This window comes from Oncorhynchus clarkii, chromosome 33 (assembly GCF_045791955.1).
Source record: "Oncorhynchus clarkii lewisi isolate Uvic-CL-2024 chromosome 33, UVic_Ocla_1.0, whole genome shotgun sequence".
NCBI classification, from domain to species: Eukaryota; Metazoa; Chordata; class Actinopteri; order Salmoniformes; family Salmonidae; genus Oncorhynchus; species Oncorhynchus clarkii.
In genome coordinates, this window is record NC_092179.1 from 7,776,511 (window position 1) to 7,800,208 (window position 23,698).

The 23,698-nt window shown below is 45.6% G+C and overlaps 1 protein-coding gene across 1 annotated transcript in view; it reads right to left on the minus strand.

The window, feature by feature from the left end:
- LOC139392554 (cadherin EGF LAG seven-pass G-type receptor 1-like) overlaps positions 1 to 22,183 on the minus strand; it is a 74,634-nt gene extending 52,451 nt beyond the window's left edge. Inside the window, exons 1-3 of the mRNA XM_071140601.1 lie at positions 18,504 to 22,183; positions 10,544 to 10,659; positions 9,930 to 10,283 (exon numbers count right to left, since the gene is read on the minus strand). Coding sequence (XP_070996702.1) covers positions 9,930 to 10,283; positions 10,544 to 10,659; positions 18,504 to 22,050 — 4,017 coding nt within the window. The 5' untranslated portion in view covers positions 22,051 to 22,183. The remainder of the gene's footprint in view (positions 1 to 9,929; positions 10,284 to 10,543; positions 10,660 to 18,503) is intronic.
- Positions 22,184 to 23,698: the final 1,515 nt, after the last annotated feature.

Genomic DNA, 23,698 nt, shown 5'->3' on the forward strand with positions numbered 1-23,698 from the left:
TATTCTCCTCCCACTCATGCAACTGCAACTTCTCTCATGTGGAATGACCATTTCTACCGATCTGCGTGCCAGTTATGATTTTCATATGCACATTTCATGAAAGTTTCATTTAAATTTGACATCATTGTCATGTGGTTAATCAAAATTCTATCCAAATCTAAATGAAAATGATACAAACCTAACCTTGCCAACTATATAAAATAGTCTACATAAAGCCAACAAATTAAAACATTGCAGCCTGCAGGTAGAAAATATCCTGATAAAAAATAAATGTCCTATAAATCCCATTGTCTCCACATGACCGGTCTGCAACAAACTTGAAACATTGTATCAACTATTAACTTGTGTCCGGTGAAGCTTGCGCTAGCAAACTTGCAACATGGAACAAAATATTCTGGGCCATCAGTTTCCCGCGCCAGTGAACTCGGGACAGACACAGCTCTGGGCTATTTGCACAAGGGATAAGAAGCAGTGCTGACTTGGGTTGGAGCTCACCAGCACCTCACATTTACTACTGCTAGAGCTCCTGTTCCTCTGATAGAGTATTAGCTCTAAAGTACTGTGGAGCTCCTGTTCCTCTGATAGAGTATTAGCTCTAAAGTACTGTGGAGCTCCTGTTCCTCTGATAGAGTATTAACTCTAAAGTACTGTGGAGCTCCTGTTCCTCTGATAGAGTATTAGCTCTAAAGCACTGTGGAGCTCCTGTTCCTCTGATAGAGTATTAGCTCTAAAGTACTGTGGAGCTCCTGTTCCTCTGATAGAGTATTAGCTCTAAAGTACTGTGGAGCTCCTGTTCCTCTGATAGAGTATTAGCTCTAAAGTACTGTGGAGCTCCTGTTCCTCTGATAGAGTATTAGCTCTAAAGTACTGTGGAGCTCCTGTTCCTCTGATAGAGTATTAGCTCTAAAGTACTGTGGAGCTCCTGTTCCTCTGATAGAGTATTAGCTCTAAAGTATTGTGGAGCTCCTGTTCCTCTGATAGAGTATTAGCTCTAAAGTACTGTGGAGCTCCTGTTCCTCTGATAGAGTATTAACTCTAAAGTACTGTGGAGTTCCTGTTCCTCTGATAGAGTATTAGCTCTAAAGTACTGTGGAGCTCCTGTTCCTCTGATAGAGTATTAGCTCTAAAGTACTGTGGAGCTCCTGTTCCTCTGATAGAGTATTAGCTCTAAAGTACTGTGGAGCTCCTGTTCCTCTGATAGAGTATTAGCTCTAAAGTATTGTGGAGCTCCTGTTCCTCTGATAGAGTATTAGCTCTAAAGTACTGTGGAGCTCCTGTTCCTCTGATAGAGTATTAGCTCTAAAGTACGGTGGAGCTCCTGTTCCTCTGATAGAGTATTAGCTCTAAAGTACTGTGGAGCTCCTGTTCCTCTGATAGAGTATTAGCTCTAAAGTACTGTGGAGCTCCTGTTCCTCTGATAGAGTATTAGCTCTAAAGTACTGTGGAGCTCCTGTTCCTCTGATAGAGTATTAGCTCTAAAGTACTGTGGAGCTCCTGTTCCTCTGATAGAGTATTAGCTCTAAAGTACTGTGGAGCTCCTGTTCCTCTGATAGAGTATTAGCTCTAAAGTACTGTGGAGCTCCTGTTCCTCTGATAGAGTATTAGCTCTAAAGTATTGTGGAGCTCCTGCACCTACATATAAACAGTACCAGCACTATAAATGAGTACCAGAACTTATTTCAGTCCAAGTCAAGCACTGATAAGAAGTTATCAGGTAGGACTCTTTTATGACGTTCCCATTGGATCAGAGCAGGACATTTTTCCCTTTCGAAAGGGAGAGAGCTGGAAAGATGTTTCAAACACATTGGGGAACTATTGTCATTCTCAATGGATGTAAAAACAGACTTTGTTTGCTTGCCGTTTGAGGTGAAGAAAACATTCCTTTGAGAAGCTCCACAGGTCATGAGTAGTGGTGTGTTAAGCCAATCAAAAACACTATCAGATCCCCAAATGGGTACATTTATTAGCCTACATTTGCGCGCAGGCTCGATAGCCCATTGGCCTACTTCTATACATGCACGTCTTCATTCAACATTGACAGGAGGGCTCCAAACAAGAGACAATGACTAAATTGACAAAACCCGTAAATGGAATGAAATAAACCAAAACGCGTTTCTCTCAAGTGTAACATAGGTTGTGCACTCTGCAAATAATGTGTCCACTCCGACAACGGGAAGACTGGAATAATAATATTGAATGCATTAAGAGAAATTACCGTAACCAAAGTAACAAACATGGTAGAAATTATAGGAATTAAGGCTAAATGTAGTACTGATGATATATGTAATGGGAAATTGATATACACTAACAATCAAACGCAAACAATTCACACAATGAAACAATGAACGTGCACAAATTGGCGGGAGAGAAGAGAAGTGCATTGTGCGTCTGGGCACATGGTCAATCCGACGTCTGCATTGGCCATGCAGAGTTTACGGTGATACGGCCTCAGCAGAAGTCAGGGCATTCACACTTCTTGCGCTTCACGGAGCAGTGCAGAGATTTTGTCAAGGAAGTGAGACTGTGTTTTCTACAGGATGTACCGCCCCCACCTACTTTCAACCAATCATGTAAATGCAGAGCTATATAAAATTTGTGAGGCACACGGCGATGCGGGTGGAGATCTCGATTTGGCCTCTGCATGCCTCTGAAGGCTGTGCAATTGCGTCACACCCTCCATATGGCTTAAAGTCTAGATCAAAACCAGTTCAGAGGCCTTTAGTCTAGGCCTCCACAATGGATTAGTTCACTGAAATAGGCGCAAATATATAAATATGTTACTGTTTGACTAAAACAATCTCGGTCGACCAACAGCTTAAGACAAAACAATCAATCGACCAGTTGTCTAATTGGGGTCAGCCTTAGTGGGGCACAGAGACGAAGTAGTTATTTTAAAATCATGTTAACACTATCATTGCACACATAGTGAGTCCATGCAACTTATGTGACTTGTTAAGCACATTTTTACTCTTGAACCTATTTAGACTTTCCATAACAAAAGGGTTGAATACTTATTGACTCAACACACTTCAGCCCTTCATTTTTTATTCATTTGTAAACAATTCTAAAAAAAAAAAATTATACTTTGACATTATGGGGTGTTGTGTGTAGGCCAGAGACACAAAATCTCTAAACCATTTTAAATTCAGGCTGTAGCACAACAAAATGTGGAAAAAGTCAAGGGGTGTGAATACTTTCTGAAGTGGGCAGAATAAATCCCTTTTACGCAGGGGTCCAGTTTCTAAGACAACAGGTAATACCTAACCCATATGGAATATCAATCTCTTCAAATCCACTCAGAAATGATTTGAAATCAAACATACCTCTGGACTTACTTCCAATCAAAACCCGCTCCAGAACAGGAATGCTTTCATCACTTCTAGGTTAGACTTCTGCAATGCTCTACTCTCCAGCTACCCGGGTAAAGCACTAAATAAAGTTCAGTTAATGCTAAACACAGCTACTAGAATCTTGACTAGAACCAAAACATGTCATCATATTACTACACGTACGCTACGGTCACAAGACGCAGGCCTCCTTACTGTCCCTAGAATTTCTAAGCAAACAGCTGAAGGCAGGGCTTTCTCCTGCTGAAGGCAGGGCTTTCTCCTTTCTCCTATTCTCCCATTTTTATGGAATGTGAGAGACGCAGACTCGGTCTCAACCTTTAAGTCTTTACTGAAGACTCATCTCTTCAGTGGGTCATATGATTGAGTTTAGTCTGGCCAAGGAGTGTGAAGGTGAACGGAAAGGCACTGGAGCAGCGGCCTTGCTGTCTCTGCCTGGCCGGTTCCCCTCTCTCCACTGGGATTCTCTGCCTCTAACCCTATTACAGGGAACGAGTCACTGGCTTACTGGAGCTCTTCTATGCCGTCCCTAGGAGGGGTGCATCACTTGAATTGGTTGAGTGACTGACGTGATCATCCTGTCCGGGTTGGCGCCCCCCCTTGGGTTGTGCCATGGGGGAGATCTTTGTGGTCTATACTCGGCCTTGTCTCAGGATGGTAAGTTGGTGGTTGAAGATCTCTCTCCCTCTCTCCCTCCCTCCCTCCCTGAGCCCATGCCTCAGGACAACCCGGCCTGATGACTCCTTGCTGTCCCCAGTCCACCTGGTCGTGCTGCTGCTCCAGTTTCAACTGTTCTGCCTGCGGCTATGGAACCCTGACCTGTTCACCGGGCGTGTTACCTGTCCCAGACCTGCAGTTTTCAACTCTCTAGAGACAGCAGGAGTGGTAGAGATACTCTGAATGATCGGCTACTCCTGAGGTGCTAACCTATTGCACCCTCGACAACCACTGTGATTATTATTATTTGACCCTGCTGGTCATCTATGAACATTTGAACATCTTGGCCATGTACTGTTATAATCTCCACCCGGCACAGCCAGAAGAGGACTGGCTACCCGTCATGGCCTGGTTCCTCTCTAGGTTTCTTCCAAGGTTCTGGCCTTTCTAGGGAGTTTTTCCTAGCCACCGTGCTTCTACACCTACATTGCTTGCTGTTTGGGGTTTGAGGCTGGGTTTCTGTACAGCACTTTGTGACATCAGCTGATGTAAGAAGGGCCATTTGATTGAATTTGATTGAATAGATCAAATTTAATTGATTACAAATTAAAACGTCACTGTCGAAAGTGTAAAAGTAGTGGTAATAAAACATCCCTAGCCTGCATATTCTGTTAGGCACTCCATCCATAGCTAGACTGCATGGAATCCATACCAGCGCTGCCTGCCCTGAGGGTAGTGCTGTCCTAACCAGACAGGACCAGACTATAGATCACCTTTACTCCTAGGCCTGTAATTTACCATCTGTCGAGACCCTTTAAAGCTACACTCTGGGATTATTTTCCTAGCAAAATGGCACAAGATTTTAAATGACCATTAAACAGGCACCCAGATGTCAGGCTGCAGAGATGGACACAGAGGAGAGATGTGGCAGATCCACCTGGTAGTACACTAGTTCCACTTCAAACTCCTAGCCCACACACACAAACACTGGGCAGTAGCCAGCCAGCCTCTCTGCTGGTCCACTGGGCCCTAAGGGTTGGTAAATGCTGATACAGCCCTGCTGAAAGCACTGGCTGGCTTCTGTACATGTAAAGACCAGACACGCACAGAGAAACCAATGAGCGTTGCTGAAATACCAGAGACGATAAGACGCCAAGAAAATCCCCCTATCTTTATAATGAATTGCCTGTACACTAACCAAAGGGGATTAGGGTATAAATGAATGGCATCGATAAATCAAAACTAGCTGTATGAGGTGATTGAGGGAATCTGTGTTCCTGCAGTGTCCCTGGATCGCCCTTTCTCAGATACTCCTCTCTTTTACTATCCTTCCCCCTTTCCTGTCCTCCTTCAGAACTAAGCTTATACCACATCCACACGTTTATGAGTCTAGCCTCCAACAATCTCAGTCACCTCGACACACACCAATGACAGAAACACACACCCACCACCCACCCACCCGAGTGAGTGAGTGTGCAAGATTAAACATGAATCAAATTCCTTTCCCGCTCATTGAACAGGGAGAGAGACACAGCTTACCCAGTTCAGACTGTTGTTTCAGCTAAATTGCTGTTCACGAATCACAGTCCTCTCTTCTCTTTCTCCCTCTGTCTCTTCTGTTGTAGGAGAACAGAGAAGCCTAGGGTGGAGTCAAGCCCAAAGTAATGGAATTACTACAGGAGAATCAGAGGATATCTATCCTGGGCCACGACAGTCGATGCCCTTGCTTTCTAGAGCGTTGAAGTGTATTGAACAAACCGACTTAGCTAGGCCACATTACATGTGAAACTGGAGAAGAAACGCAATATAAATGCCGGATCAGAAGAAAAAAAAGCTATATACAAATAAATACAATTAATCTCTTCTCTTCTCTTCAAAGTATACTAGATATATTGCATTTGGGAAGTACTCAAACCACTTGACTTTTTCCACATTTTGTTATGTTACAGCCTTATTCTAAAATGGGTTCAATTATTTTTTTCAATCAATCTACACACAATAGCAAACAAGATTTTAGCGATTTTAGCAGAAATACTTTATTTTAGAGTCATTAAAACTCGTTTTTCAACCACTCCACAAATGTCTTGTTAACAAACTAGTTTTGGCAAGTCAGTTAGGATATCTACTAAGTAATTTTTCCAACAATTGTTTACAGACAGATTATTTCACGTATAATTCACTGTATCACAATTCCAGTGGGCCAAAAGATTACATACACTAAGTTGACTGTGCCTTTAAACAGCTCGGAAAATTCCAGAAAATTATGTCATGTCTTTAGAAGCTTCTAATAGGCTAATTGACATCATTTGAGTCAATTGGAGGTGTACCTGTGGATGTATTTCAACACGTACCTTCAAACTCAGTGCCTCTTTGCTTGACATCATGGGAAAATCAAAAGAAATCAACCAAGACTCAGAAAAAATTGTAGACCTACACAAGTCTGGTTCATCCTTGGGAGCAATTTCCAAATGACAGAAAGGTACCACGTTCATCTGTACAAACAATAGTACGCAAGTATAAACACCACGCAGTCGCCATACCGCTCAGGAAGGAAACGCATTCGGTCTCCTAGAGATGAACCTCCTTTTTGCAAAAAGTGCAAATCAATCCCAGAACAACAGCAAAGTACCTTGTGAAGATGCTGGAGGAAACAGGTACAAAAGTATCTATATCCACAGTAAAACGAGTCCTATATCGACATAACCTGAAAGGCCGCTCAGCAAGGAAGAAGCAACTGCTCCAAAACGGCCATAATAAAGCCAGACTACGGTTTGAAACTGCACATGGGGACAAAGATCGTACTTTTTGGAGAAATGTCCTCTGGTCTGATGAAACAAAAATAGAACTGTTTGGCCATAATGGCCATTGTTATGTTTGGAGGAAAAAGGGGGAGACTTGCAAGTCGAAGAACACCATCCCAACCGTGAAGCACAGGGGTGGCAGCATCGTGTTGTGGGGGTGCTTTGCTACAGGAGGGACTGGTGCACTTCACAAAATAGATGGCATCATGAGGCAGGACAATTACGTGGATATATTGAAAAAACATCTCAAGACATCAGTCAGGAAGTTAAAGCTTGGTCACAAATGTGTCTTCCAAATGGACAATGACCCCAAGCATACTTCCAAAGTTGTGGCAAAATGGCTTAAGGACCACAAAGTCAAGGTATTGGAGTGGCCATCACAAAGCCCTGACCTCAATCCTATTGAAAATGTGTAGGCAGAACTGAAAAAGCTTGTGCGAGCAAGGAGGCCTACAAACCTGACTCAGTTACACCAGCTCTGTCAGGAGGAATGGGACAAAATTAACCTAACTTATTGTGGGAAGCTTGTGGAAGGCTACCTGAAACGACCCAAGTTAAACAATTTAAAGCCAATGCTAACAAATACTAATTGAGTGCATGTAAACTTCTGACCCACTGGGAATGTGATGAAAGAAATAAAAGCTGAAATAAATAATTCTCTCTACTATTATTCTGACATTTCACATTCTTAAAATAAAGTGGTGATCCTAACTGACCAAAGACAGGGAATTTTTACCAGGATTAAATGTCAGGAATTGTGAAAAACTGAGTTTAAATGTATTTGGCTAAGCTGTATGTAAACCTCTGACTTCAACTGTAAGTATTCAGACTCTTTGCTATGAGACTCGAAATTGAGCTTAGGTGCACCATGTTTCCATTCTTGAGATGTTTCTACAGCTTGACTGGAGTACAACTGTGGTAAATTCAATTGATTGAACATGATTTGGAAATCATGTCTATATAAAGATCACACCGTTGACAGTGCATGTCAGAGCAAAAACTAAGCCATGAGTTCGAAGGAATTGTCCGTAGACCTCCGACACAGGACTGTTTCGAGCCATAGATCTGGGGAAGGGTACCAAAAAATGTCTGCAGCATTGAAGGTCCCCAACAACATAGTGGCCTCCATCACTCTTAAATGGAAGAAGTTTGGAACCACCAAGACTCTTCCTAGAGCTGGCCGCCCGGCCAAACTGAGTAATCGGGGGAGAAGGGCCTTGGTCTGGGAGGTGAACAAGAATCCGATGGTCACTCTGACAGAGCGCCAGAGTTCCTCTGTGGAGATGGGACAACCACCAGAAGGACAACCATCTCTGCAGCACTCCACCAATCAGGCCTTTATGGTAGAGTGGTCAGACGGAAGGCACTCCTCAGTAAAAGGCACACGCCAGCCCACTTGGAGTTTGCCAAAAGGCACTTGAAGGACTCTCTGGTCTGATAAAAGCTAGATTGAACTCTTTGGCCTGAATGCCAAGCGTCACATCTGGAGGAAACCTGGGACCAACCCAATTATGAAGCATAGGGGTGGCAGCATCATGCTGTGGGGATGTTTTATAGCGGCTGGGACTGGGAGACTAGTCAGGATCGAGGGAAAGATGAACGGAGCAAACTACAGAGAGATCATTGATGAAAACCTGCTTCAGAGCACTCAGGACCTCAGACTGGGGCGAAAGTCTCTGAATGTCCTTGAGTGGCCCAGCCAGAGCCTGGACTTGAACCCAATCTAACATCTCTGGAGTCTTTAAAATAGCTGTGCTGCGATGCTCCCCATCCAACCTGACAGAGCTTGAGAGGATCTGCAGAGAAGAATGGGAGAAACTCCCCAAATACAGGTGTGCCAAGCTTGTTGCGTCATGCTGTAATCGCTTCCAAAGGTGCTTCAACAAAGTACTGAATAAAGGGTCTGAATAATTATGTAAATGTAATATTTACATTTGTTTTTGCTTTGTCATTATGGGTTATTGTGTGTAGATTGTTGAGGGGAAAAAAACAATTTAATACATTTTAGAATGAGGCTGTGACGTAACAAAATGTGGAAAAGGGGGTCTGAATACTTTCTGAATGCATTATACATATTTGGTTCTGTTTCAGTTAATCAAATGTAATATTGTAACGATGAAATACGAGGATTGAAATACTCTAGGCTTGGTCCCAACCAGCAAGTTATGGGGAGCTTTATTTCTTCCCTTGGCTGCTGTGGGGATTCTAGGCATAGCCTGGTGTTTTGTCTGTGAGTTTCAGAGCAATGTGCCTGTGTGTGTGAGACCCAGACTGTTCCTGTAATCTAATAACAGTTTATATAGACACCAAGGACAGACATAGCCTCCAAACCAGGTTTTAATACAATTACAATGTTTCTTTATTGAAACATTCTAATTGTATTAAAACCTCACCACCCACCACCGCCCCCCCTTAAAATAAAACACCAAAATATATCCTGTACTGCATACATGTACCATACTCACCTTTCCCTCTGCCACACGATACAAAACACCACATATCACAATAACAAACAGAAAACTCAACTTCTATAACCGTATATCCAATACATCTTCCCCAGCTGTACAGACAGACCCCCAACACACCACATCTCCTGAAACATCTCCACACTTTTTTATTTTATAGAACTCAAATTCTAACCTAAGGCACGCAGAGACCATCCCATTAAATAATAGTAAAGGGTCTGCTATTCCCCCACCTTGTTATCCAAATAGCCAACTTTGCCTGGGCAAACAGAATTCAACAAAACACATTTGGCCTTTTCCTTATTTGAATACCTGTACCCCATTATAAACATCCCAACAGTAAAACCCACCCCCAACCTCTCACACAGACATTCCAACAGAGACATTAATGGCATTAACCTGGTGCACACAGAAAACACATGAATCACAGTGTTCTCTCATAACACAGAAAGGACACCCCAGCCCGACTCCTGGTTCAACCCGTGCCAACCAGCTGTGGCCAGGGCTCCATGTGGAACCCTCCACTGGAGGTCCCCTGACCTCTTTGGTGCTGGGGGCTTGTAGAGCCCCCTCCATCTAAAACCCACCATACTCTCCTCCCCACATACCCCCTGCCACTGATGTGCCTTCACTCCTGGTAGGCTCCTAATGTTCCTCACCTTGATGCAGAGGTTGTAGAGGGCTTTACCTCCCACCTCCTCAAACTCCCCCAGGCTCGGAGTGTTAGATTTGAACATGTCCTCCAAACCCCCTTGCCAGTCCCCAGTCTCTGCCGTCACCTGCCGTGGCAGAAACATTGGTGGCCCCTCCCCCTTCGGTCGCTCAAACACCCCCCTTACCGGCTCAGACAGTGCCTCCTGGACCTCCTCCAGGAATCTCTCCAGCAGCCTAAGAGTCATTCCTGTTTGTTGTGCCAGGACTTCCAGGGGTTTCCACCCCTCCTTTTCCAGCAGTCGCAGGTCACCCAGCCTTAGTAAGCCCGCTACCATCAGTCGCCTCTGCAGGGTGGCCGACTGAACCCGATCTCAAAAGAATGGCTGGGTTGTGGAAGATAGGCTCCTCCCACACCCACAGCCCAGGCTCCACACCCCCTTCTCATGTTGACCTTGGCAGCTGCCAGGCCCTCAGCAACTGCCAGGCCCTCAGCACTGCAGAGTAAAAATCCCAACCCTAATCCGCCAGCTCACCTCAGCAGTCCACATGCTGGTTCCCTCCAGCCAACATCAGTATTGTTCAGCAGTCTCTGCGCCGCCTATAGTCGGAAAGCAGCCACCCTTCTCTCCAGTTCCACCAGGCCCTGTCCTCCTTCGTGGACGGTCATGTACAACACTGCTGCCCACAGCCAGTGATGGCCCGACCAGAAAAAGCCGACCAGCTTGCGTTGCAGGTCTGCGAGCAGTTGAGGACAGCCAGTTTATGCCACAGGGAAGATGCCACCAGGTTATTGATTATCAGCACCCTCCCTCTATATGACACTTGGGACAGGAGCCACCTCCATCTGGCCAGTCTTGTAACCACTGCCTGTGACAGCCCCTCCCAGTTCTTCCTGACCCACATCTCCAAGCCCAGGTACACCCCCAACATGTTAAGCCCTTCACAATCCCACTGCAAACCCCTTGGAAGCAGAGGAGGGGCCCTATTCCCCCATGCCCCACATAACAGAGCTTTACTCTTGCCCCAGTTAACCTGACGAAGCTCCCACATACACCTTCAGACTACTCTCTAGTGCCTTCATATCCTTCCCATCCCTGACCATCACAGAAACGTCATCTGCATACGCTGACACTGCTATGACTGTCACCACACCCATGCCTGTCCAGCACACTCCCTGCAGTCTCCTGCTTGGCAGGCCCATAAAAGGCTCAATGGCTAGTGTATATAACTGCCCCGATAGAGGGCATCCTTGTCTAATGCCCCGTCTCACCCAGACTGGCCTGCTGAGCCACTTCCCACCTTGACCATACATGATGCCCCAGCATACAACAGCTTCACACAGGTCAAAAAACTTCCCAAACCCAAACATCACATTAAACAGATACTCATGGTCCACTCTATCAAAAGCCTTCTCTTGATCTAAAGAGACCAGTCCAAAGTTCACATTAGAACCTCTCGACAAGTCCAACATGTCCCTGATTAAGAACAAGTTGTCCGTAATTGAGCGTCCCGGTACACAATATGTTTGGTCCTTGTGTACTATCGAGTCCAGCTGGGACTTCAGTCTGTTAGAGAGGACGTTGGCAAATATCTTGTGGCCCACACAGAGCAATGCCCTGGGCCTCCAGTTCACACAAGTCCTCTTTTTGGGCAGGAGAGTCAGAGCCGCACGACGGCAGCTCATCGGCAAATCTCCCCAGAATTATTTATTTTAGAAAACTCCACTGGGAGTCCATCGACCCCAGTGCACAACCGGGGGACATCTGAGTTACTGCCTCTGCCAGTTCATAGGACAACAGAAGAATGTCCATTTCATCCCTCTGTGCCAGAGAGAGCTTTAGGGAGTTCTGCGAACAAGACCTGAGCATACATAGGATCACACATTTCTGCCCTATACAACTCAGTATATAACTCCACAGTTCGCTCCCGCATCTCTCCCACCACAGAGGTCACCTGCCCATCAGACAGCCGTAGACAATGCATACCCTTGGCTTCACTGCTCTGTCTTTCCAAACCAAAGAAGAAGGAGCTGGGAGCATCCATCTCCTTGATACTCTCCTAGCCTCTGAGGATGAGAGAGATTTATACTGTTGACAGAAAAGCCGAATTTGGACTTTCCCCACATCCCACCATTGACTCAGAGACTCATTCTCCTCTCTTCGCTGACCCCACCTTTCCCAAAAGGTCTGGAAACCTAAGCAAAAAGTGGCATCTTGTAAGAGCTTTACATTAAACTTCCAATAGGAGGCCTGCCTGGGCACTGGTGAAATAGACAGCCGAGCCATGGTTATGTGGTGATCCGAAACAATTCACAGGGTTAATGGTAGCGCCCAACAGCCTATTGCTCTGATTCCTGGACAAGTAAAAACGTTGAAGTCGGTCTGCACTCACCCTAGCCCCAAAGACCTTCACCCATGTATACTGTCTTGTGTCGGGATGTTTAGTTCTCCAAACATCCACTAGGTCAAACTGATTAATGATGTCCCTTAACACTCCCACTGACACTGAATGAGGCTCTTCCCCATTTCTGTCTTTCGTAAAAATCCATTGTACAGTTCCAGTCCCCGCCGACCACCAGCGTCTCCTCAGGCGCTACCTGTGAGGGTTCCTGTCTAAGACACCCAAATAGATCCCCCCTCTCTCCCCCTGTGTTAGGCGCATAAACATTTATAAAGACAAAACCCATGTTGTTAATTTCTGCTTTTACAACAAGCAGCCTACCCACCGCCTTTGAGCAAAGTTTTACAGACAGACCCAGTAAAAAAAAGGACTCAGCCTGCCACCCATGCACTAAAATGTGTCCCATGGCTCAACATACTTGCCCCTTTCCACCAGAGCCCACAATCAACTTCATTCACCACATCACTGTGTGTCTCCTGCAGAAACAACTGCACTTTTTTTATATTACATATTCACCCGTCACACTCCTCTTTCCCACATCTCTGGCACCATTTACATAGAGCGAGCCTACCCGAAGAGTCTCCATAAGAAGTGGGAGAAAGACAGCAAAGAAAGAGACCAATAGCAAAGCTCAAAAGCCCCAGTGCCAGAAATAAACTATACATCTAAACAGTGTCTGAAAGTAGACCCTTTATGCACTGTTGTGACCCACTTCCTCAACCTAAACCGTTTCCTGGGTGAGAGGACACCATGCCCCTAATTTTTCATAGCATGTTGTACTGATATTACAAACTGTCTCGGATCAGAAAAAAAGGCTTCAAGGATAACTTTTTTCCCCTTGGTCTCATTCAGGCACCTTGTCAGTTCCCTCAATGTGTACTTTGACCCCTCTGCTTGACTGGTTGTCCGCTCCGGACCCATTGAAGAGGAGTCAGAAAAAAAAAAACATCAACCCCCCCACCCAGCACCAGGCAAAGGTTCCATGGTGCCTTTGCGTCGCGGAAGTTAGAGTAACAATGATCCAAGGTCTTTCCACCCCTGGTTGCGCAATCGATATGCTGATAAAATTTGGGGAGTCTTGTTTTCAGATTAGCCTTGTTAAAATCCCCAGCTACAATGAATGCAGCCTCCGGATAAATGGTTTCCAGTTTGCAAAGAGTCAAATAAAGTTCATTCAGAGCCATCGATGTGTCTGCTTGGGGGGGGATATATACGGCTGTGATTATAATCGAAGAGAATTCTCTTGGTAGATAATGCGGTCTACATTTGATTGTGAGGAATTCTAAATCAGGTGAACAGAAGGATTTGAGTTCCTGTATGTTTCTTTCATCACACCATGTCACGTTAGCCATAAGGCATACGCCCCCGCCCCTCTTCTTACCAGAAAGATGTTTGTTTCTGTCTGCGCGATGCGTGGAGAAACCCGTTTGCTGCACCGCCTCGGATAGTGTCTCTCCAGTGAGCCACGTTTCCGTGAAGCAAAGAACGTTACAGTCTCTGATGTCCCTCTGGAATGCTACCCTTGCTCGGATTTCATCAACCTTGTTGTCAAGAGACTGGACATTGGCAAGAAGAATGCTAGGGAGTGGTGCACGGTGTGCATCTCATTGCCCCCTGCGTGTTGACCTCGATATCCCCCACTGGCGCTTGTACCCTCACCTTGTCTACGGCCTTTATGTTGTCATGCAAAGCTCTTATGCCCCAAATCCCCACACTCAAAACACCATAGACTATCTGTGCTGGCAAACTCTGCATAGAGCCCCTCCCCATGCCTCACTTTAAAATGCACATTTAACTGTTGCTCATTGAAACATAAACACTTGCCTCCGGAACGAAACAACGTGCTTAATGGCATCTGCCTGAAAGCCTGTTGACAGTACACGAAAACCGCTAGCAGACTTACCAAAACGACTCAGCTCTTTCCTGATTTGATCATCCGTAATAAACAGAGGCAAATTTGCAACAACCACCTTTGTCGAAATGGAAGAGACAGAATTGGCACCAACACACCCCTTACAAATATTGCACTAGCAATTAGCCTACCAACCAAATTTGCTCTTTTCATGAACACAACCACAGCTTTGTTCATTCTGGAAGCGGAATGTATAAATTCAGCTCCTACCTGTTTTCCGACTGCGAGCAGAACCCTCTTTAACTCCATTCTCAGGAACACACCTGAATCCATGCCGTATCGACAGCATCTCCTCCGCGCTAGGCTGAGAAGCCATCGCGCACACCACACCTTCCAAACCCCAGGAAATTAACTCTGTCCTCTTCCACCCTAACTTTGAAAAAACCTGTGGATTCCACTAAAACAAATAGTGCATTAACCTTCCACCATAGAAAATAAAATTGAAAGAAAGACCAAGAACAGAATCAAGAAAAGAAGATAGGGCAGAGCCCTCTACACCAAACACTCAAACTCCCAGCATGCACTGAGAGAGAGAGAGAAAGACAGAAAGAGAGAGAGAGAGAGAGAGAGAGATTATAGAGTTATAGAAGGAAGGGAGGACAAGAGGGGAGAGAGAAGGTTGTAATGTCTTAGGAATGACCAGGGAGTTGCTTTGCTAATATCAGTTACTTTCAGTGCCAAGACTAATATACCACCACATCACGCGCATAAACATGTAAACACAATCTGGTCTATGAATAGTGGATGACTTACATCACACGAAATGTCAACAAAACCATCAATCTCCAAATAGACAGATCCAAATCTGTCATGTGTCTATCTTCATTCTAAACTAAAGCCTGGTCCAAGATCGGTGTGTGCTGTATAGCCAACACTTATGGTCACAAGGAGTTGACAGTACAGCACAAACAGATCTGGGACCAGGCCAATGTTGCTCTAGGCAGCACCTGTATAGGTAGTGATTCATCTCTACGAGCCTCTCCGGACATTGTTAGGACATCCATCAGAGTTAGGGGTCAGAGGTTGTGTGTAGACAAAGGAAGGAGCTCCGCCACACCAATAACCCCCTCTCTCTGTTGCAGCTGGTTGAGTGCAGTCAGTGGCAGCAGTGGTAGTATTGTGACAGGTAGGGCTGGGATACACACTGGCACAACTGGACAGGGGGCACACTCTCCTCTTTCCCCACACACACACATCTCCTTACTTTAGTCCTTTCCTTTAGCAAACCTCTTGTAAGACGTATTCAGCAGCTAACATACTAAAACATCTCAACTTATTATCTTATTCATGCTGCTGCAGTAGTGACCTCATGTAAATTAAATTAAACCCCTTAGGTTCCTCCAGAAATCTGACTATGGGACTTACATGAAACGGTAAACCTCTTCTGGGTGCTATGGAGATAAACCTCAGAGAAAGTGAGATAAAAAGAGAGAGAGCAAGAGGAAGAGAAAATGAGACTGTAGAGAGAACGAGAGATGGGGAGAGAAAACTACGTAGCTCCTACAGAGTGGGGTTGAGGGCCAAACCTAGGCGGCGCTAGCTAAAAGGCCCCCGGGGAGAACGAAGGAGTGGGTGCATGTAGCGGCACACTGCAAGCTCTCCCTCCCTTCGCCCCTCCCTCCTTACCTCCAAAAGAAGAAAGAGAGAGAGAGAGAAGGAGGCCAAGTGGAAATGATGATTTAGCACCAATCACTCCAAATCATTATTAAGGTACATCTCACAAAGTTGGCCTACAGAAGAGTAACACCATCCATCCCTCGTCTCTATTATGCCCAGAGGGCCACACAAACAGACAGCTTATATAACACAGACAGAACTCTGTATACTGGGCCTTAGAAAGACTTTAGGTATCAGGACCGAAGCCTGAGGAGATAGTCATTAGACAGTCAACATTAGATAGTCAAGTCAATGGCTCTTCTTTTATTAAGACTATGGTGAATAAAATGAGAGAGCTAAATTCGGAGGGAAAAGCTTGCTGAATGTTGAGCTAGCCAGATAAGAGATATTGTATTACAGTGGGAACACTCAGCCCCTACCATGCCTCATCGGTGTTGTTCTAAGGGGAGAGACAGAGTGGTGTTGTGACTAGAATGTTAACCTGCGTTATCTGGGGGATATCTGACAGGCAGGGAGTACCTCTGGCCTTTCAGGGGGGTTAGATAAACCATTTCAATCCCTTTCTGTTGGTAGAATAAAACACCTGTTCTGTTCTTGCCCTGTTTTTGAGAAATACAATTTGGTCAATTTAAACAGATTTTGAGAGCTTAGTTTGAATGGGTGAATTGACAGAAAGAGACATCTTAGATAGATATCTAATTCAAACAATGTTCAATTTCACACATCAGTAGCCACCACTACTATGCCCATCTCTGTGCCCAGGATTTAACTAATAATATCATTGTTTTTAGGAACAAACATTTGTTTCCTAATATTGGGCCTTAATTTTCCAAAAAAGCTCTGAATGAATTTGAGCCATGTCATTATCTCACAGAGAAAGAGAGAGAAGGGCTAGTGTTTCATTAATGAAGGAAGCCAGGAGCAGGCTGTTGGTGTCTGTCTCAGTCTGGTCTCCTGTTGTCCCTAGACTCCCCTGGGCCTGGGGTTGAGAGGTCAGAGCACCAGTGTTAATGGTTACCTAACATTTGACATCACGGTGTGTCTAGAGTAGTGAGGAGGGAGGTCGGGGGTCGGAATGTTTGTGTAAGATGCATTATTCTGATGGTGTGATGGAGGGGGCAGGGGTGCCCCTTGAGGGACAGCCGGGGGTCAGCATTGTCAAGGAGATCTCAAGAGTCCCAATTGTTATCGACGAATGCGAAAGAAGGTCCACTAGTGACCACGAGCCTCTGGACAGACAGTCTTTTGTTACACCGAAAAAGACAAGTCACCGAGATAACTAATTATGAGAGAGGTTGAGAAGGAAAGGCATAGGGAGGTTTCATTCTTGGTAAATAGAAAGAGATGGATTGAGAGAGTGAGAGCGAGACTTAAGGTGCTGGGCAGTTTGCCATATCGGGGAACTTGATTTGAAAGAAAAGCCTTCACAATGACACAAACAGCTGTCAATATGACAATTCTCTCATGGGGATAGGATGCCTCTCTCCCACTTACTGCCTCAAACAAGTCAATACGAAGGCCTGTATAACATCAATGCTCTATATTACAGTTGAAATAACCTCTACCACAGTGTCTCTGTGAGGGTGTGAGCTATGGATGTTTGGATTAGTGTAATGTGTCATTTAACAGAACAAAGTATACTGCTGTATAAGAGGACATCTTTCACCCAAATTCTTTCTGCGTGACTTACCGACAAATGCAGATAACCCATCTTACTTTTATTACACTAAACTGTATGGGCTGTACAACACAATCAGCAAAAAAAGGACTCCTCGTTTTAACCGAAATTGCAGCAAAATCACCCAGCACGACCTGCTGACTAAGGCTATGTAAAGCACGGAGAACTATTTCAGTGCGTGAATGCATGAGACAGACTTTGCCCCAGTTTTGATCATCACACTTAGCCATTCCTGCTAACCTAAGTGAAAAAAGGGGCCAACACAAGCTGTTCACTTCTAAGGTGAGTTTCTTGAAGAAGGCGTGCTATAATGTTGATATGTGCAAACCGCATTTCTGCAGTGAAAAAAACAACATTGGTTCAAAAATAAGAGCACCTGGTATAATAGCACCTTTTATGAACCCAGGCAACCACCACAATACAGGATCACAGAAACAGTATAAAACGGTAGAACCAGACACCGTTACACCTTCCAACTACCACTCACTAAACATATACAGCACTTCGGCTAGGGCCTAAGCTCTGCGTTGCTTCCATAGAACACGCAGTCAACTACACATAGTTCCAGACGATAGATATAATATCTATTTTCTCTCTCACATATATTTCTTACACTTATTCCACTCTGCAAGCAGCAGACTATTTCAGGTGACCGGAAAGAGCGGAAAACCCAAAATAGCTTACTTTCAAATGCTTCTTCACTTCATTTCATTCAACTCTCGGGTCATACCAGACCACGCAAATCACCACTGAGATAGCCATCTTGAATAAATTATTTTGCTTACTCATTCAACTCTGCCAGCAGGAAAATAGGCCTTTTTTGTACCTCTAAATACAAGTCCAAAAGAATATGATTTATGAACAAGGCGTTTTCTTTAGGTAATAAGACAGGTAATTATAGTTAATAATAATAATAAGACATGGTAATAAGCAGATCACCCGTTTGCATGTATACATTTGAGGTGCTCTTACCTGAGACAGAGACAGTCATGGGGGCCTCTAGAGGTCTGTTGTTATCCAGGTCTCTGCTGAGCTTCAGTTCCCCCGTGACTGCATTCAGCACTAGCAGGTTCAGCTCATTCCCCGACTCAAAACTGTAGTGGAGTTTATCCGACACGTCTGGGTCATGGGCAGGTACCTTCCCGATTATCCCTGAGGGGAAACTATTGGACTTGTTGGTCACATAGTTGTTGAAGATAATCTCAAAGTTCTGCAGAACCGGGTCGTTGTCATTGATGTCGACTAAACGGATGTGGACTGTGGCCCGGCTGACGAGCGGAGCGGACGTGGCCTGGACCACAATAACGTACTCGGTTCTGGACTCGTAGTCGAGGTCCGTGAGGGCGGTGAGATCGCCTTTGAAGATGTCCAGCTTGAAGACCTCTGGGATGTTCCCCTCAACGATCTGGTACATGATCTGGGCGTTGGTTCCCTCATCTGGGTCGGTGGCGCTGATCCGAGCCACGACGGAACCGACGGGACTGTTCTCCTCCACGTAGATAAACAGTTCGTCCTTCTCGAACACGGGCGCATTGTCGTTGATATCCAGCACAGACACCTGGATGTCCACCGCTGCTTTGAGAGGAGGAATCCCCTTATCCACAGCGAAGGCCTTCAGGGTATACACAGGCACGTTCTCTCTGTCTAGCTTCCTGGCTGTTCTGATGATGCCAGAGTAGGGCTCGATGAAGAAGTCCCCCTCCCCGTCATCTCCACCCTGGAAGGTGTAGCTCAGCCTGCCGTTGGACCCGGAGTCCCTGTCGGAGGCAGATATCTGGAGCACGCTGGTGTAAACGGGTGCGTCCTCAAATACAGTCCCCTGATACATGTCCCGTAGGAACTGAGGTGTGTTGTCGTTGGCATCCAGGATTATTATCTCCACATAGGTCGTATCGGACTTCTGAGGAATGCCATTGTCCCTGGCGACGATGGCTAGCGTGTACGACGCCTGGTCCTCGTAGTCTATCTCCATCTGGGTGGTGATGGCGCCCGTGTCGGGGTCGATCTTAAACTGGGGGACGTTGTCCTCCATGATGTACGTGATGCGAGCGTTTTCACCCGTGTCTTCGTCGGTGGCGCTGATGATGACCACAATGGACCCCACGGGCCGGTCCTCGCTAATCATCACCTGGTAGTTGGCGCTCTGGAACACGGGACGGTGCGTGTTGGCGTCCGTGACGTTGATGAACACCTGTGCCATGTCATAACGTGTGCCGTCCGAAGCAGTTACCGTCAGGACGTACTGGCGCTCCTGTTTGTAGTCTAAGGGTAACGCCAAGGTGATGAGCCCGCCTCCACTCTGACTGGTGATGGCGAAACGATTCCTGGTGTTTCCGCTAGAGATCTGATAGGTTACCACGCTATTTACATCCCTGTCAACGGCTGTCACTGTCAACACACTGGTCCCCACCACAGCATCCTCATTAATCTTCAGAGAATACACCTTCTCTGTGAAGGTCGGGATGTTGTCGTTCACATCTAGGACCGTGATGCTCACGCTGGCTGAGGATGACATCGCAGGCATCCCACAATCCCTTGCTTCCATGCCGAAGGTATAGAACTCTGTGGTTTCCCTGTCGAGCTCCGTGGCGACCGTGATCCACCCAGTGCTATTGTTGATGGTGAAGGGGAAACCAGGGGAGGTGTCGGTGAGATGGTACTCCAGACGGGCGTTATCCCCAGAATCAGCATCTATAGCCTGGATGTGGATTACTGAGTAGCCAATGGCCACATTCTCCAGCACAGTGGATTGAAACGGCGTGCTGACGAACATAGGAGCGTTATCATTTACGTCAACCACCTGGACCACCACCATCCCAGTCCCGTTGATCAACGGAGGCCTGCCACCATCCTGAGCTTTAATCCGTAAATTATACTCCCTAATCATCTCGTAATCCAGGGGATTAATGACATCGATGACCCCAGTGGGAGAGTGGATGTAGAACTGTCCCTTTACATTTCCACTGATGATGCTGTAGTGGACCTTAGCATTGTTCCCTTCATCTTTGTCCGTGGCCTGAACTTGGGTGACTTTAGAGTTGACGGCCACGTTCTCAGGGATTTGGACCACGTAACGTTTCTCACTGAACTGGGGGTAGTTGTCGTTCTCGTCCTCTACAGAGATGTTGACGGTGGCCGTGGCGCTCCGGGGTTCAGGGTCTTTCCCCTGGTCGTTGGCTTCCACGATCAGCTGGTACTGGGACATGGTCTCTCTGTCGGGCCGCTCTCTGATCCTCACTAGCCCGTGGCGCGGGTCGATCTCAAAACCCGCGTTCACTCCGTCGCCGTTGACGATTTTATAGACCATGTTGGCGTTGGAGGGTGCGTCTCCGTCGGTGGCTCTTATGGTCATGACCTCAAAGCCCACCTCTACATTCTCCCGTATGGTTACCCGGTATTCAGTCTGCTCGAACACCGGCCCGTGGTCGTTGGTGTCGCTGACCGTCACGGTGAGGTAAGACGTGGCTGAGCGCCGCGGGGAGCCATTGTCTGTTACCATTACTTTGAAGACGTGTGTGTCTTTGACCTCTCTGTCTAAAGGCTGCACTGTTGTAATAGCACCTGTCTGAGGGTTTATTACAAAAAAGTCGTTGGATCTGCTGTCAAAGAGGGCCTCCATTCCATACTCTATTCTACCGGCCTCTCCATCATCCGGATCAGTGGCCTTCAGTGTGATGACGCGGGTCCCTGATGGTTCATTCTCGGGAACAGACACCTGGTAGTTGGGGAGCTGAAACTGGGGAGGTGTGTTCACATTTCTCCGTTTTCGGTGGTTCCATTTGCCAGGCACAATCTGGATGGTGTGTGGTGATGATAACTGCCCATGGGTCTCTCCCTCAACCACCGTCACCAACCGCAAACTCACGCGCACGGAGACGCGGACGTTCCGGTCACTCAGAGCACGCAGTGTACAATGCAAATGCACCTCTCCGTGTCCCAAACAGTAGTCTTCGTCCAGCAATAGATTGCCATGTTTAAAAACTGCTCTCAAGTCTTTCCCAGTAGTACATGAGGAGGCAGAAAAAATGGTATTTCGCGTAAAGGCAGGCAAAAGTTTTGTTACATTCACAAGCAAATTACCTGCGGATAAGCAGGAAGTTGCTTCCAGTTTGGAAAGGTAACTGATGTGAATGTCGAGTTTACCTATTGTGCTCTTTCTCTTGTATTTGATAAAACAGTCTTGTCCGTGTACAAATGTATTGAAATGTGTCAAAACAAAATTTTCAGACGTCAACGACCCTATCCTGATATAGACAGGCACCGGGTTCCTCAATAAACGCACACAATCCACTTTTCGGTACACACGGAGAGCTCCTTCTTGCCATTCCACTTGTAAAAAGTTCTGAATGTATTTAGGAGTTAAAGTCCTGTCGATTTTGTAAGTCCAACCGGGCCCCAGGGACAAATTTGCCAAAACGGTCCCAGTTTGTAACGTCTCCGAAAGGTGTAGCTCGAAACATCCCAGCAAGGGCACATTGAATAGAACACAAACCCAGATCCAATTCATCGGTAATTCCATGGTTTTAAACTCCAACAAATCCCATTCAACTTAATCGAAACATCTCCACCTGAGCATTAACTATCCCTCTCCCTTTTTCTTTTATCCTTCATGGTGAAGTTTTAAAGTGGAAACGACACTTATTATCCATAGTATCCACGGAGCGCAGTCACATGAATCTACGAGCAAAGTTTTAAATGACGACAAAATGGCTCCACCGCTCCCCCTCCTCTGAGAGCTGATTAACATAGACCTGCTGTGTTCGGCTCACCGGGACACTTTCGCAGGGGATCTTTCTCATGGACATTCGGAAGTGTCCTGAGCTGTTGACGAATGCGCATTCGGACCATTGCCATGACAATACAGAGTTTGTTACCGCGCGCGTTGTGTGTTTGAGGACCACTAGAACTTTGTTATGAAACTAGTTTGGTGTCATTCAAACTTTGCCCGATGTTTAGAGATTAAAGTTGTGTATTGTGTTTGTCACCTGGGGAAAATGGTACATTAGCACACAACCATCTATTGGAAAAGGTTATTATTAAGCTATTTGGACAATGAATCGCTATTGTCATGGTTAGTAGTCTAGAGCTCAACATTTGCATATCAATTCTGAATAAATAGTTGAAAATAATTGATTGATTTAGATTTGGCCCATGTGCTTGGATTTGTATTATGGAATTGGATTATACACATTTATGGTCAGTTTATGAATGATCTATTTTCAGAATATGCATAACTCTCCAGATCATCCATTGAAATTAGATTATAATCCATAGCTTCCTCCATCCTACCATTTATGTTGGTATCCATATCAATGTAGCCTTGTTAAACGAAAAAAGTGTCCGTTGCACCTATTTGTAATGAATGCCGCTTTAGTTCATTCCAGTGGCGATTTTAGCATGTACATCTTGGTGGGGCAAAAAAACAAAGTGGGATGCATGCCAGCTAAACCAATACACAACACACCACTAAACAATACAATGAACTGCACTATAAGGGTGACAAGCTGCGCCCAGAAACTGTTAGGGCCTACATGTTTTATTTGAACCTTTATTTAACTAGGCAAGTCAGTTAAGAACAAATTCTTATCTACAATGACTACCTACACATAAAGCTGTCCCAACACCTTACCACTGCTACACCTGTCTATCATGGAGCCTTGTCTGGCAGCGACACAGTTCACTCAGCCTCATTTACTGCCTTTAAAAAAAAACACGTAGCTGATATGGCTGACTTGCTTAAACAAATGTGGTTTCTAATACCAATTGACATTTACAAACTAAATTAAGAGGGGTAAATAGACCAAATTATTAGGGTGAGGCACATGGCCTACTAACAGCTTACTACACATCATACACTTAGTATTACTTTCTTAGCTACAGTATACAGCTCCCTGGCATATTACATCATTTATTCAGCAGCATACAAGATATTTTTGGATTTACCTTGTGCTGTGCTCACTTGAACAGGAAGGTGGCACAGTTGTCCTTCGTGGGCAAATTTTGTCATCAAAGTCTGGCATTCTCTGGATTTATGGTGCTTTCAAGACAACTGGGAACTCTGGAAAAAAACAAGGTCGAATCGTGATGACGTCATTGATCTTTAGGTCGTAGCTCTAGAAAGAGGCCCGAGTTCCTGACTTTCAATTCCGAGTTGGATGACCATTCAA